At 39.2% G+C, this 15,667-nt stretch overlaps 1 protein-coding gene across 1 annotated transcript in view; it reads left to right on the plus strand.

Annotated features, from left to right (window-relative positions):
- The first annotated feature begins 434 nt into the window (after window positions 1-434).
- PRIM2 (DNA primase subunit 2) overlaps window positions 435-15,667 on the plus strand; it is a 277,973-nt gene continuing 262,740 nt past the window's right edge. The window contains exons 1-5 of the mRNA XM_082664255.1: window positions 435-498; window positions 1,201-1,362; window positions 3,181-3,284; window positions 5,857-5,936; window positions 7,291-7,411. Coding sequence (XP_082520381.1) covers window positions 1,209-1,362; window positions 3,181-3,284; window positions 5,857-5,936; window positions 7,291-7,411 — 459 coding nt within the window. The 5' untranslated portion in view covers window positions 435-498; window positions 1,201-1,208. The remainder of the gene's footprint in view (window positions 499-1,200; window positions 1,363-3,180; window positions 3,285-5,856; window positions 5,937-7,290; window positions 7,412-15,667) is intronic.

Here is a 15,667-nt window from a genome sequence, read left to right on the forward strand (position 1 = left end):
GCCCTGTACCAGGTGTGTGTAGGGGGTGCACTGGACGTAAATCTTTCCCCAGGGGAGGGCCTGCAGTCTAGGAGAAAACCCGACTAGGCATTGTAAGTAGATGGCCTAGGCATTGTACGTAGATGGCCTAGGCATTGTACGTAGATGACCTAGAGTCTGCCTCCGCATCTGTAAGACGCGGGCCGTGCAGCCTAAGGCCGGGGCCCTCAGAGATTACCCAGAGTCCCTAGCGGGGAGCCAGTACCGGGCCCGCTCTCCGCCCACCGCCCCAGACAGCGCGGCTCCATGCACAGGAACTGCAGCTTACAAAGTGGACACAAATCCCGCGGTCCTCAGAGCGCCCCACTGAGCAAGCGCGGGGCCGCGCAGGTGGGCGGGACCTCTGGGGCGGGTTTGCTGGTCCAGCCACTTCCGCTTCCGGTCCTGTATGAACTCTCCCGCCACCCGGGGAAAGCGCTTGCCGGGGTTTGTGTGTTTTCACGTCTGGTGTGGCTGGAGGTAGGAGAAGCCCCCGCGGGTTTGGGACGGACAGTAATCCTGGTGTTGAGGCTTGCGAGTCCAGAGAAGGAGGAGAGCGCTTTGGGGCTACGGGCGCAGAGGGTGGGTATCGAGTATTGGTGGCTTGTCCGGGCAGAGCCGCCGGTGCCGGGGCTGACAGACGGCCCTGCGTGGGGGGCGGGGAGGGCGGGAGCGGGGTGTCACTGGGCACCTGTGGACGCTCCTGAGAGGAGCTAAGACAGACGGGACCTGAAAGACTGTTGTCTGTTTCCCGGGGATGTAAGGGAGGAAGCGAGTAACTGGACCCTGCCCATGGAGTCTCTTACCTAGTCGGAATCTCCCGCGCTCTCCTCCGAATTCAGGATTGCTGCCCCTGTGAAATCTTATCTTGACTCTTGGAACGACAGAGACCTAAGGGCGGAGGCACACAGACCTCTAGTGAGCAGGCAGCATCACCTGCCGTTGATGTTGCAGGAGGCTAGGACCACTGCCTGCGTCTCTTCCAGCGCACACCTCTCCCCACAATTGTTACAGGTGTATCGTCGAAAGTCTGGAAGATACAGAAGACATCACTCAGGGACACTACTGTTAACACTTCGTGCGTGCTCTTCAACCTCAATTTTTTTTCCCTTTACATGTGGAGTTATTTTTTTAAAACTCCATTTTCCATCATTTCAACCATTTTATGTGCTTGTGTCCAAGGTAACAAGATGCAGTTTCTTGGAGGAAATCGGAGGAAACTGAGGTTGGCAGATGACCAGAGGAATGCTTGCTACCCACATAGCCTTCAGTTTTACTTGCAGCCGCCTTCTGGAAACATATCTTTGATAGAATTTGAAAACTTGGCTATCGATAGAGTTAAATGTGAGTGATTTGAATTAGAATTTATATATTCTTGAGAACCTCACTTATACTTTGTGGAAATGAATTAGAGTAATTTATTTCCTTCAACAAATATTTACTGAGGGTTTTCTGTTGAGATTTTGCCATTCATTCATTTATTCCTTGTACAGTGCCTGTTTATTGAGTGCCACTTTATTCTAGGTGGTAAGGATTTTGAGCTGAATAATGTAATTCTCACTTTCGTTGAAGCTGTATTCTAGTACATGGAGAGAGATGTCCAAAATAATAATTGTAGTTTAGTATTTTAAGTGCTCTAGTAGAGGTAACTAATAGGGCTACTGAAACATAGAGATGGGAGTGATTGTCCTAGTCTGATTAAGTAAAACTTCTTAAGAGAAGTTGAAATGTGATCTGGACCTTGAAGAATAAGTAGCAATTTCTCAACAGAGAAGAAGTGAAGGGTTTTTGCAAGCTGGGATAATGGCCTGTACAAAGGCTTGGAGGCATGAGACAGAGTGTCATATTGGAGGGAACAGTGACAAGTTCAGGGTAGATGGAGAAGTATGGGTAAGCAAGGGCATTTTTGTGCCAAGATATGGTGTAATATTGGGGTGTAAGAAGGATGTAGCAGTTTTACTGGGGACCTACTTCTGTGTGTTGGTGGAAGAAAGAAATAAGTTATGTGTAAACTGAAACAAATAACAGCACTATGTGTAGAGTTTATGTTCCACGATATCCTGGTGGGAAGATCAGAAGTAGAGGTGAGATACTGTTAATCATTCTTAGAGGAGCAGGGTGAGAACTGCTAATACAGAGTATCTGTATTACCTGTTTGTTGAATGAAGGTGAAGGCAAGGGAGAATGGGTTCTGGGAAGCTTAGCAGTTCCATATGCCTCATTGAGATTAAGGTGATGATTGAAAAGCGTCCCTTGGGTTTGGCACTTAGGAGGTGAGATGGTAAGGCAGTGACAGGAAGGGAGAGATTGAAGGGATACTAGGAGGTGTAATTGACAGGATTTGGTGACTCTTAGCTATGAGGAGTGGTGGAACAGGTGGGGGTGGCTGAAGTTCCAGTGTGGATGATCTGGTGGATAGAAATTCTGCGGATGGAGGTGGGGTGGCAGGAAGAGGAGTGGAATTGAGGGGCAGAGAATGAGTTTGGTTCGGGACACCATAATATGGAGGTACCTGGGGGACATGAGTTTATGTTCAGGATTCATTTTAGAAGTTTTTCGTTCTTGAATTAAAAAATGTCTCTTTTCATACCGATGGCAGAATAATTCATCTGAGGAAGGGTTGACAAAGGCTTCAGGAACCTTTGGACAGTGTGTAGCATCTAGTCATGGTGGCTTGTTTGCTTCTTCACTGCTGTCTTCTCCTTCTCTGTTTCATCAGGAAGGGAAGAACTGTCTTCTGATGAGTCTGTGCTGAGTCAGGGAAGCCGACTGCCTCACAGACAGCTCCACACGAGGGCTGTACATGCAGACACACTTCTGCATCCCTCTGAGGGGATCCTTCTGCACCACTGAGCAGTGGTGCTCAGTCCATCAGTGATCTGCTTCCCATCCCTCTCTCCCTTCTGGCTGAGAATCCCTAGTGTGAGATTATGCTGTGGGATGTGGGTATTTTCTGTACATGGTGGAGATTATCCTCTGATAAACATATATAACTTATATAATGTACTTACAGAAAATAAAGCTTAAATATTGTCATCTTTTATAAACAAGTAATTATGGGATTGGTAGCCATAGATTTTATTTGTCTTGGATTTAGTTTTATAAAATTATCTTGCATTTATATGTTTTATTCATTTCTTCTGTTTTTAAAATTTTTTCTAGTGCTAAAAGCAGTCGAGAATCTTGGTGTGAGCTACGTGAAAGGAAGTGAGCAGTACCAGAGTAAGCTAGAGGCCGAGCTTCGGAAGCTTAAGTTTTCCTACAGAGTAAGTAGAAGAGGGAAAAACATGTTTCTTTGGTTTGTGTATATTCATTTACTGGGTATCAGTTGTGGGAAAGGTCTTGTATTAGGCATAGGGCTTTAAAAAAGACTCTTCTGAAGGAACCTACAGTCCACTATGGGTGATTGACATGCAGTCAGACTACAGTGCTGCAGGGTTTCTTGACCTGGGGACTGTGGACATTTGGGGTCTGATGATTCCTTGGTGCATTTAGGGGGCTCGCTGGCATCTCTGGCTTCCACCCAGTCCATGTCTCCAGACATTGCCAGATGTGGTTTGTGCATTACAGGGTGACGAACTCCAGGAGCACAGAGAATTAGCTCAGGTTGGGGAGATTTGGGAGGGCTTCCCAGACGAGGTGGTGCTGGAACCGAATCTTGGTGGATGTGATACAGTTTTTATTTTGGGAAGATGACTGCCAACAGCAGATGGACAGGGTCATCTTTGGTGGGGAAAACTAGTTAGGAACTTGGAGATGACGAGAGTGAATTGAATGGAGGTAAGAGGACTGATTGGAGAAATAGTGAGAGGGTAGAGTCGGAAGATCTTAGTGACTGAAGAGAGAAGGGAGAGAAGAGTTCTGAATGACACCTGGGTTTCTGGTGAGACAGCTGGCTGGATGGTGATGATATACAGGAGGGGAGGCAAGTCTTTTTAGAGGGAAGACGCTGAGTTTAGTTCTCGACATGACTTTGAGGTACTTGTGGAGCTGTCTGAGGCCAGCAGGGTGTGCACATGGATCTGGACTTGGGGACCTCTGGGGTGGGGGTGCACATTCAGGAGGAAGGTTGGCATCATCAGGAGTAGGTGAGGCAGCCAGGGAAACATTTGAGTGAGAAGAGAAGAGGATGGAGGCCAGGATGTGAGGAATACAACATTCAGGTGGAGTGGAATGGGGGGAGTCTGGGAGGGCAATTGAGGAGGAGCTGCCTTGGGGTGGAGATCAGCCACCCTGGCAGCCAGGGAAGCTGGAGTCTCAGTACTGATGATCATGATACGCAGGTGATGATACAATAGCACACATTCATATTGTTCTTAACCATGTCCCAGAGTCTGTTCTAAGTGCATCATGTATATTAACTCATGTAATCCAGACAGCAGTCTTAGGAGGGTGGGTTCTGTCATCATCCCTCTTTATAGACAAGGAAACTGATATTGATAGGCTAGTACCTTGCCCAAGCTCATAAGATGGAAAACGATGCAGCCAAGATCTGAATCTAGACCTCTTGTCTTCATGGTGGAACAATTTCAGACACTTAGAACCAATAAGATGAGTTGTATAGAATCATCGGATTTATCAGCGGGGTAGAACCTTGTAGGTAGAGGCAGAAGCTGGAACAGTGGTGGTGTTTGGAGGAGAGAGGTGAGAGGTTGATATGGAATACATCCTCTTCTAACGTGTAGCTGAAAAGACACGGGGGAAGTAGGTCTGAGTGTAGAAAAAATTGAGGGAAAAAGAGAAGATACACACACACACAACAGTGGTGACTTGAACATGTTTGTAAGCTGAGCAGAAAGATCTAGAAGAGAAAAAAGAGGAGGGAGCTTGAAGATACTTTGAGAGAGCATTTGATAAGTCAGGGTCCTTAGGAGGCAAGAGCAGATGGGCCATGCGGTTTCACTGTAGGGATTAGCTTTATGTAGGAGGAAGGAGAGAGATTTGTCCACAGAGAGGGAAGGGAAGGCAGTACAGCATGTGGCGGCAGGAGCTTGGGGCTGAAGGGGGGACCTTTATCTTCTGTAAAGTAAGTGAGGTCATGTGATGAGAGAGAAGAATGTGGTGTGATGGGGAGCACTGGCCACCTAATGAAGATGGAAACAGCTTTCTTAAGACGTGAGGAAAGAGATGGTTACAGGCCAGATCCCAGCTCTGCTGCTTACAAGCTTTGTGACCTGGACAAAATTATATAACTTCTTTCTGCCTCAGTTTCCTCATCTTTAAAATAAGGATATAGTGATGCCCACCTCATAGGGGTTTTCAAAGGATTATATGGGCTAATGGATTAAAAATGCTTATAACAGTGCCTGGTACCTTGCAAATGCTCAGGATGTGTTTGCTCTGTGTTGAGCTTGAATAAAGATGCCTTGGTGTTGGTAAAGGTCCAGTCGAGGTTAGAGGCTGTGAATTTTTAATGTTCCAAATTCCTATAGTTGTATATATCTTTCCCAGATGTTCTCAGCATTTTGGGAACAGGACTGCAGAGTGTATCTTTGGATTTATTTAGAATCTAGGTTTTGCCAAATGGTTGAAATGAAAGCAGTTGAGGGTTGATGTGAGAAGTAGTAGAAGAGGTAAGTGCCTGGGTGTAGGCTGGATGAGAAGGAGAGTTAGAAAGAGGAAGAAAATAGTGGGGTCCAAACCCAGGAGGTATTGTTGTTCAGTTCTGTTTCATCTCATTGCTAACCTAAGTAAAATGGTACTCACCCTGGGGAGCATATTATGAAATCTGTGCTATTGAAACTCCTGCTTTACCATTGGCTTATGCTGACTCAGTATTTCTTTACACCTTTTACTGCTCCGATGCATTTATTTTCTTCACGTGCCATTGTTTTTAAGGAAAACTTGGGAGATGAATATGAACCCCGAAGAAGAGATCACATTTCTCACTTTATTTTACGCCTTGCTTACTGCCAGTCGTGAGTATACCTTTGTCCTCCATGGTCAAGTCTGACATCTTGGGTTGTAAACTGGTCCAGGAGGGCTGACAGGCATTGTACTGATTATAGGAAATCCCAGAATAATGTCAGAAACCAGTGGCTCATGGGCAGAACACTGTTGCAGAGAATTGTTTGAAACAAGTTGTTTACTAAAAAATAAAAAAAAAATTTTTTTTTTTTTTTTTTTTTTTTTGCGGATTTTGCCTGTTAAAACACTTTTTACTTTATGGGAGAGACTCTTCATTTAGGATTTAAAATTAGAGGGGATTTCATTAGGAAGGACTTTTGATATTTTTTTTCCCCAGAAAAAAAGTGGTAGTATTTATAAGAAATAATGAATCAAACACATACTTGAATCTGCACAGGGTTTTAGATGTTGACATTTATGGGCTGGTGCACATTAGATTAAGATCTTTCCTTTGGTAGTTAGTTTCTTATAAGTCAATAGCGCCACCCAGAGGGAGAAGGAGTTAGTTGCTTTTTTTAAACTTTTTTTTTCCTGTATTAATTTTGGCTAAATTACATACTTATTATTATGTTTCTTTTCTGTTTCTTTTTGGTAATAGGATTATCAAATGGGAATCTTGAATTGGTGACTATCCCAAGATAATAACTGAGAAATTATTCACCAGCTTTAGTCCCAGAGTTTTTCTTTTGTAAGAAAGCACATGCAGTTTATGCAATTTATGCAGTAAATGAATTGCTGACAATGTGAAAGTCATTTGGGGAAAGAAAATTAAATCATATTTTACATGAAGCAGCATAATTATTTTACAACAACAATAATGCCCATCTGTCTTATAAATTAATGTATGTTGATTTAAAAAATTGAGATATCCTAGTGCATATTAAATTTTGTGAAATTATAAACTATAAAGCTGTAAGCAAAGTTTACTTTGCATAGTTTGATCATAATCCATTCAGAGATAAAGTTACCTTTAAAAACTTTTGATGTTTATTTGGCATTGACTGAAGGGATACCCCATTTTCTGATGTAAATGGCTATTTTGCAGTTACATTAAAAGAAGTGCACTGTTTTATGTTATTTGATAATAATGCAGCTAGGCTCGAAGTATTCTGTATTTAATTCTTTTAATTTTATGTTCATAACACCTTTCTCCCCCATATTCTACTCATCCCAGGAAGATTGTGGCATGTGATATGTATTCACACTCTTATCATAATAGAGGACTTGATGCTTTTAACTTCAGTCTTTTGGCATCTTGCTCATGTTTGAATATTGTTTCATAGAAATTTCTTGGATTTAATAATCAGTGGACTTTGAAAATAGTCAGTGGACTTTTCACTTATAATTTTCTTGTCTTCATTTTAGTGAAGAGCTTAGGCGCTGGTTCATTCAACAAGAAATGGATCTCCTTCGATTTCGATTCAGTATTTTACCCAAGGACAAAATTCAGAGTTTCTTAAAGGATAGCCATTTGCAGTTTGAGGCTGTAAGTATATTTTTAAAGTCATTCCCGATTGTTATCACCGTTCATCCCTCCCTTAAGTGTTGGTGTTAATGTGTGGAGTTTGTTCTCTTTACATTTTCTTCCTAAGTACCCACCTGAAACAATAACTATTGGCTTTGCACAACAGTGAACCTCTCCCTTCCATAACTAGAAGCAAAGAGGCTCCTTAGTACCAGAGCTGCACATTTATTCAGTTGCTGTATTAAATATGTGATTTATGAAAGCACAAAAAGGTTTAATTTATAAAAGTTTATCTTTAACCAGAATCTTCCAGGCCAAAAATTTAAAGCTAATAATGTTCTAAAGAAAACAGAGAAGTGGTAGTAGTTATTTCCAACAATGAGGTTTGGGGGATGATACTTTATTTTAGAAGTCAGTTGTCGGTCAAATATCTGAATAGTTTTAAGGTATAATTTTGTAGACAAATCTGAATGAGTTACATGTAGTAATTAAACAAAATAGAAGAAATGTTGGGTGCATATTTAGCAAGGATAATTATTGTGGGTAGAAATAGAATTTATGTCTTTTAGGTGAGTGTGCTGCAGTGGGAAGGGAGAAAAATTCTGTTTGGAAAACTTAGAGCAGTCAGATGGTGGTAGGATGATTTGAGACTCTATTTGGGTGTTAGAATGGGTGTCTTGAGGCCAAATAAAGTAAAAAAAGTAGAAGTTGGAGTAGGTGAAGGACATTGTCCTGCTGAGAAGTAGATGTGCCCACTGCAGCAAGAACCAGGGTGGGTTATTTCGTTGGGGGAAGGAGATTGTGTGAAGGGAAGTAAGTAAACCTTTGGTGGACATTTAGTGTCTGTCATATGCCAGCAAGGCACTTTCCACAGTTTGTATCACGTCTGTGAACCCTGTGAGGTTTCTGAGTAACATTTACCTGGGCAGAGAAAAGCGCTGGTCTCAGAGCCGTCTCACCCAAACCTCCTGTGTTTTCCACTTTGCTTAGAATGCTGATCCTTAGTGAAGTCCGTTATTGCTAATATCAGTTACAGTCCATTTGTCCTCTCATATTAAAAATAATTAATTTTTTTTCACTGTTGAAATTATGGTTTTATTAGGTCGAGAAAAAGTGTTTGTGAGAAGATTTATTCTTTACTCTAGATTGTCTCAATAGATCAGGTAAATTTTAAGCAAAAACCATAGTTTCTTTCTTTTTTTAAAAAACTTTTTTATTCAAGTATAACATATACAGAAAAGTGCACAAATCATAACTGTCCAGCTCTGTGAAGTATCACAAAGGTTAAGAAAGAGAACATTGATGTCACCCTGTGCTGCCTTGTGCCTCCTCCCATTTACTAACCCCATCTCCCTCCTGATAACCACTATCCTGACTTTTAATATGATAAGTAATTCTGCCTGTCTTTGAACTTTATGTAAATAGTATTACATGGTATGTTTTTTTTCCCCAGCTTTATTGAGATATAATGGACATACAAATGTTGTGTCACTTTAAGGTGCACAGTGTGATGATACACGTATATGTTGTGAAATGTTTACCACAATAAGGTTAGTTAACACATCCTTCACCTCACATCATTACCATTTTGTTGTTGTGGTGAGAACCTTTAGAATCAACTCTCATAGCAGCTGTACGTGAGATCCCTAGAGCTTATTCCTCTTATAACTGGACGTTTGTGCCCTGTGACCAGCATCTCCTTGTCTGCGCTGCTGCCCAGCCCCTGGCAACCACTGTTCTACTCTGTGAGTTGGACTTTTTTAGATTCCACATATAAGTGAGATCACAAGTATAATCTTTTATGATCGCCTTATTGAGATAGAATTTACATACCTTGACCTTCACTCTTTTAAAACGTACAATTTGTTGGTTTTTAGTATAGTCATAGAGTTGTGCAACCATCACTTAGATTTTAGAACATTTTTGTTACCCTAAAAAAGAAGCCTGTGCCCAGTAGTCGTCCCTCTCGATTTCTCACTCTGTCATCCCTTGGCAACAGCTAATCTGCTTTCTGTCTCTGAATTTGCCTATTTTGGACATTTCATATAAGTGGACATTTCATATAACTTGCGATCTTTTGTTACTGGCTTCTTTCACTTAGCATAATATTTTCAAGCTTCATCTATGTTGTATATGTGGCATGTATCAGTACTTCATTTTATATTCATTTCTCTATTCAATAGTTGATGGACATTGGGTTATTTCTACATTTTAGCTATTATGAATAATGCTGCAGTGAATATTTGCATATACATTTTTGTGTGGATATCTTTTTATTTGTTTCAGATATATATAATACCTGGGAGTGGGATTGCTAGGTTATAGGGTAATTCTGTATTTAAACTTTCGAGGAACTGCTAAACTGTTTTCCAGAGTACCTGTACCATTGTACGTCTCACTAGTGTGTGAGGGTTCTAGTTGCTTCACATTCTCCAGCAATTGTTGCTGTCTTTTTTTTTTTTTTTTTAAATACAGTCATCCTGGTGGGTGTGAAGTGATACTTCATTGTGGTTTTGATTTTCATTTCCCTAGTGACTGAAGGCATTGAATATCTTTTCATGTGCTATTTGATTATTTGTATATTTTCTTTGGAGAAATATGTATTCATATCCTTTGTCTATTTTTTATCTGAGTTATCTTTTTATTGTTGAGTGTTACATATTCTTTCCATATTCTGGATACAAGTCTACTATAAGATATGTGATTTACAGATTTTTTTTCCTCCCATTCTGAGGATTGTCATTTCATTTTCTTGGTAAGATCATTTTTTAGAAAACATTTTATTTATTTATTTATTTATATTTTTGGCTGTGTTGGGTCTTTGCTGCTGCGCACAGGCTCTCTCTAGTTGCGGCGAGTGGGGGCTATTTGTTGCAGCGCGCAGGCTTCTCATTGTGGAGCTCGGGCTTGAGGCACGAGGGCTTCAGTAGTTGTGGCGTGCAGGCTTCAGTTACTGTGGCTTGCAGGCTCTAGAGTGCAGGTTCAGTAGTTGTGGCTCACGGCTTAGTTGCCCTGTGGCATGTGGGATCTTCCTGGACCAGGACTCTAACCCATGTCCCCTGCATTGGCAGGTGGATTCTTAACCACTGCGCCACCAGGGAAGTCCCTGTTTTTATCTTTTGTTACTTGTGTTTTTGTTGTCGGATCTAAAAGGGATTTGCCTAATGGAAGGTCGTGAAGATTTACTCCTATGGTTTTTCTCTAAGAGTTTTATAGTTTTGGTCCTTACATTTAGCTCTGTTTAGGTCTATTTATATTTTGAGTTAATTTCTGTGGATGGTGTGAAGTAGGGGCCCAACTTCATTCTTTTGCATGTGGATATCGAGTTGTCCCAGCATCATTTGTTGAATGGCTATTCTTTTCTCTTTGAATTGTTTTTTCACTCTTGTCAAAAGTCATTTGACCATAAATGGACTCAATTTTGTTAGTTAGAGCTGTGTGTCTCTCCTGTGTTGGTACTGTGTGCTCTTGAATATTGATTCCTGTAGTTTTGTAATAAGATTTGAAATAGAGAAGTGTGAATCTTCTCACTTTGTTCTTCTTTTTCAAGATTATTTTGGCTCTTCTGGGTTCCTTGCATTTTATGAGTTTTAGGATCAACTTGTCAGTTTCTACCAATAAACCAGCTGAGGTTCAGGTTTAGGATTATGAAGACTATGTGGATCAATTTGGGGAGTATTGCTGTTTTAATATTAAGTCTTCAGATCCATGAACATGGAAATTTTTTCTGTTTCTTCAGATCTTTAATTTTTTTCAACAAAATTGTGTACTTTTGTTAAATTTATACCTAAGTATTTTATTCTTTAATGTCATTGTAAGTGGAGTTGTTTTCTTTATTTCATTTTTAAAATGTTCATTGCTAGTGTATAGAAATCCAGTTGATTTTTGTATATATCTGGTATGCTGCACCCTTACAAAATCATTTATTCTAATAGTTTTTAGTGGATTCCTTAGGAGATTATGTCTCTTATAAAGAAATAATCCTTACTTTTCAATCTGGAGGCTTTTAATTTATTTTTGCCTATTTTCCCAGGCTAGGATCTCCAGTACAGTGTTGGATAGAAGTGGCAATAGTGGACATGCTTGTCTTTTTCCTGATTTTAGGGGGAAAGCATTCAGTCTTTTACCAAGACATATGATGTTAGCTGTGGGGTTTTGTAGATGCCCTTTACCAGATTGAGGAAATCTCTTTCTAATTTTAGTTGAGCATTTTCATCATGAAAGGGTGTTGGATTTTGTGCTTTTTCTGCACCTTTTGAAAAGATCATAGAGCTTTATCCCTTATTTTATTAATATGGTGTGTTATATTAATTGAGTTTTGGATGTTAAACCAACCTTGTTGGGATATTCCTGGGATAAATCCCCCTTGGCTGTATTGTATGATACTTTTAATATGTTGCTGCATTTGATTTGCTAGTCTTTTGTGGAGGATTGTGTTTATTGATAAGGGATATTAGTCTGTAGTTTTCCTATGATGTCTTTGTCTGGTTTTGGTATCGGTAACATGGGTCTCATATAGTGAATTGAGAAGTGTCTCTTCCTCTTCTATTTTTGGGAAGAAGTTGTGAAAGATTGGTGTTAATTTTTTAAAAACACTTGCTAGACTTTACCAGTGATCTGTCTAGATATAGGCTTCTCTTTGTGGGGTGTTTTAAAATTGCTAATTCATTCTCTACTTGTTGTAGATCTATTCAAACTTTCTAATTCTTTAGACAGTTGTGGTAATTCTGTTTTCTAGAAATTTGTCCATTTCATCTGTTATCTAATTGATGCATACAGTTGTTCATAGTGTTCCCTTATAATCCTTTCCATTTCTAAAGATTGGTTATGATATCCTCTCTTTCATTCTTGATTTTACCCATTTAAATCTATTTTTCTTTTGATCATTTAAGTACACATTTGTCAGTTTTGTTGATTTTTTCAAATAACTTTTGGTTTTGTTTTTTTCCTCTATTTTTCTATTCCTTATTTCTTTAATTACTCTTTATTATTATCAATTAAAAATTTTTATTATTTCCTTCCTTCTGCTTGCTTAGGGTTTAGTTTGCTCTTCCCATCTAGTTTCTTAAGGTGGAAGTTTAAGTTACTGATTCAAGGTGTTCTTTTTTTTCTTTTTAATTGTAATATAGTTTACGTACAATATTAGGTTAGTTTCAGGAGTCCTACATAATGATTTGGCATTTGCATATATTACGAAATGATCACCACAATGCTAGTAACCATCTGTGCCCATAGAAAGTTACTACAACATTATTGACTATATTCCTTAATCACATCCCCATGAGTTATTTGTTATCTCTTAATTCCCTTTACCTGTTTCACCCACCTCCTGGCCCCTGCCTTTTGGCAAACAGATGTTTGTTCTCTGTATCTATGAGTCTGTTTTCATTTTATTTTCTTTCTTAGTTTTGTTTTTTTAGATTGCACATGTAAATAAGATCACACCATATTTGTTTTTCTCTGTTTGACTTACTTCACTTAGCATAATACCCTCTAGATCCATCTGTGTTGTTGCAAATGGCAGTGGCTGAGTAATATTCCATTGTGTATATATATACAAACACACCGTATCTTCTTCATTCATTCCTCTCTCAATGTATACTTAGGTTGCTTCCATATCTAGATTAAGGTAAATAATGCTGCAATAAACATTGGAATGCATGTATCTTTTCAAATTAGTGTTTTTGCTTTCTTCAGGTGACTACCCAGAAGTTAAATTGCTAGATGATGGAAGTTCCATTTTTAATTTATTGAGGAATCTCCATACTGTTTTCCATAGTGGGTGCACCAACTTATAATCCCATCAAGAGTGCACAAGGACTCCCTTTTCTGCACATCCTCACCAACACTTGTTACTTGTCTTTTTAATGGTAGCCATTTTGACAAGTATGAGGTGATATCTCCTGTGGTTTTGATATGCATTTCCCTGATGAGTAGTGGTGTTGAGCATCTTTTCATGTGCCCATTGGCCATCCGTATGTCTTCTTTGGAAGCATGTCTTTTCAGCTTGTCTTTTCATTTTTTAATCTGGTTGTTTGTTTGTCTTTGTGATGTTGAATTGTGTGAATTCTTTGTATATTTTGGATATTAACTTTATCAGCTATATTGTTAAAATATCTTCTCCCATTCAGTAAGTTACCTTTTTGTTTTCTTGGTAGTTTCCTTTGGTGTGCAAAAGCTTTTAAGTTTGATGTCACATTTGTTTATTTTTGCTTTTGTTTCCCTTGCTTGAGGAGACATTCTAAAAACTATTGCTAAGACCAGTGTCAAAGAATGTACTGCCTATGTTTTCTTCCTGGAGTTTTATGGTTTCAGGTCTTACATTTAAGTCTTATTCCATTTTGAGTTTATTTTTGTGCATGGTGTGAGAAAGAAGTCCAGTTTGATTCTTTTGCATGTACCTGTCCAGTTTTCTCAGCACCACTTATTGAAGAGGCTATCTTTTCTGCATTGTATATTTTTGAAACCTTTGTTTTAGATTAATTGACCACATAAGTGTGGGTTTATTTCTGGATGCTCTATTCTGTCCCATTGATCTATGTATCTGCTTTTGTGCCGGTACCATACTGTTTTGATTACTGTAGCTTTGTAATATAGCTTGAAATCAGGGAGCACGATACCTCCAGTTTTGTTTTACTTTTTTAAGATTGCTTTGGCTATTTGGGATCTTTTGTGTTTCAATACAAACTTTAGAATTACTTGTTTTAGTGCTGTGAAAAATGCCATTGGTATTTTGATAGAGATTGCTTTGACTCTGTAAATTGCCTTAGGTAGTATGGTCATTTTAATATTATATTAATATTAAGAATTAAATATTAATTCTTCCAGTCCATCAGCATGCTTTATCATTCCATTTGTTTGTGTCATCTTTAGTTTCTTTTATCAGTGTCTTATAGTTTTCTGAGTACAGGTCTTTTACCTTCTTGGTTAGATTTACTCTCTTAGGTATTTTATTCTTATGGATGCAATTGTAAGTGAGATTGTTTTCTTAATTTCTAATAGTTCATTGTTAGTGTATAGAAATGCAATAGATCTCTGTATATTAATCTTGTATTCCACAACTTTACTGGGTTCATTTATTAGTTCTAACAGTTTTTCAGTGGCATCTTTAGGATTTTCTGTATATGTATCATGTCATCTGTCAACAGTGACAGTTTTACTTCTTCCTTTACAATTTGAATTCCTTTTATTTCTTTTTTTTGTCTGATTGCTGTGGCTAGGACTTCCAACACTATGTACAATGAAAGTGGTGAGAGTGGATGCTCTTGTCTTGTTCTGATCTTAAAGGAAATGCTTTCAGCTTTTCACTGTTGAAGATGATGTTGGCTGTAGGTTTGTCATACCGGACCTTTATTATGTTGAGGTATATTCCTTCTATACCATCTTTGTTGAGCGTTTTTATCATAAATCATTGTTGAATTTTGTCAAAAGCTTTTTCAGCATCTACTGAGATGATCATATGATTGTTATTCTTTGTTAGTTGTACATCACATTAATTGATTTGCAGATACTGAAGCATCCTTGCATGTCTGGGGTAAATCCCATTTGATCATAGTGTATACTCCTTTTACTGTATTGTTGAATTTGTTTTGCTAATATTTTGTTGAGGATATTTGTATCTGTGATTTTTTTTTATTTGTGGTGTCTTTGTCTTGTTTTGCTATCATGGTAATGCTGGCCTCATTGAATGAGTTGAGAAATATTCCTTCTTCTTTGGTTATTTGGAGTAGTTTGAGAAGGATAGGTTTTAGGTCTTCTTTAAATCTTTGGTAGAGTTCACCTGTGTTGCCATCAGGTCCTGGACATTTGTTTGCTGGGAGATTTTTGATTACTGATTCGATTTTTTTTTTTTTTTTTTGCGGTACGCAGGCCTCTCATAATTGTGGCCTGTCCCGTTGTGGAGCACAGCCTCCGGACGCGCAGGCTCAGAGGCCATGGCTCATGGGCCCAGACGCTCCGCGGCATGTGGGACCTTCCTGGACCGGGGCACGAACCCGTGTTCCCTGCATCAGCAGGCAACCACTGCGCCACCAGGGAAGCCCCACTGATTCAATTTTAATACTGATAATTGGTCTGTTCACATTTTCTATTTTTTCCTGATTCAGTCTTGGGAGATTGTGCATTTCTAGAAATTTATCCATTTTTTCTACATTGTCCATTTTATTGGTGTATAATTGTTTGTAGTAATCACTTATGATCCTTTGTATTTCTGTGACGTTGTAACTTTTCCTCTTTCGTTTAATATTTTATTTGGGTCCTCTCTATCTTGATGAGTCT

The sequence above is a fragment of the Grampus griseus genome (assembly GCF_964374135.1).
Source record: "Grampus griseus genome assembly, chromosome: 10".
NCBI lineage: Eukaryota > Metazoa > Chordata > Mammalia > Artiodactyla > Delphinidae > Grampus > Grampus griseus.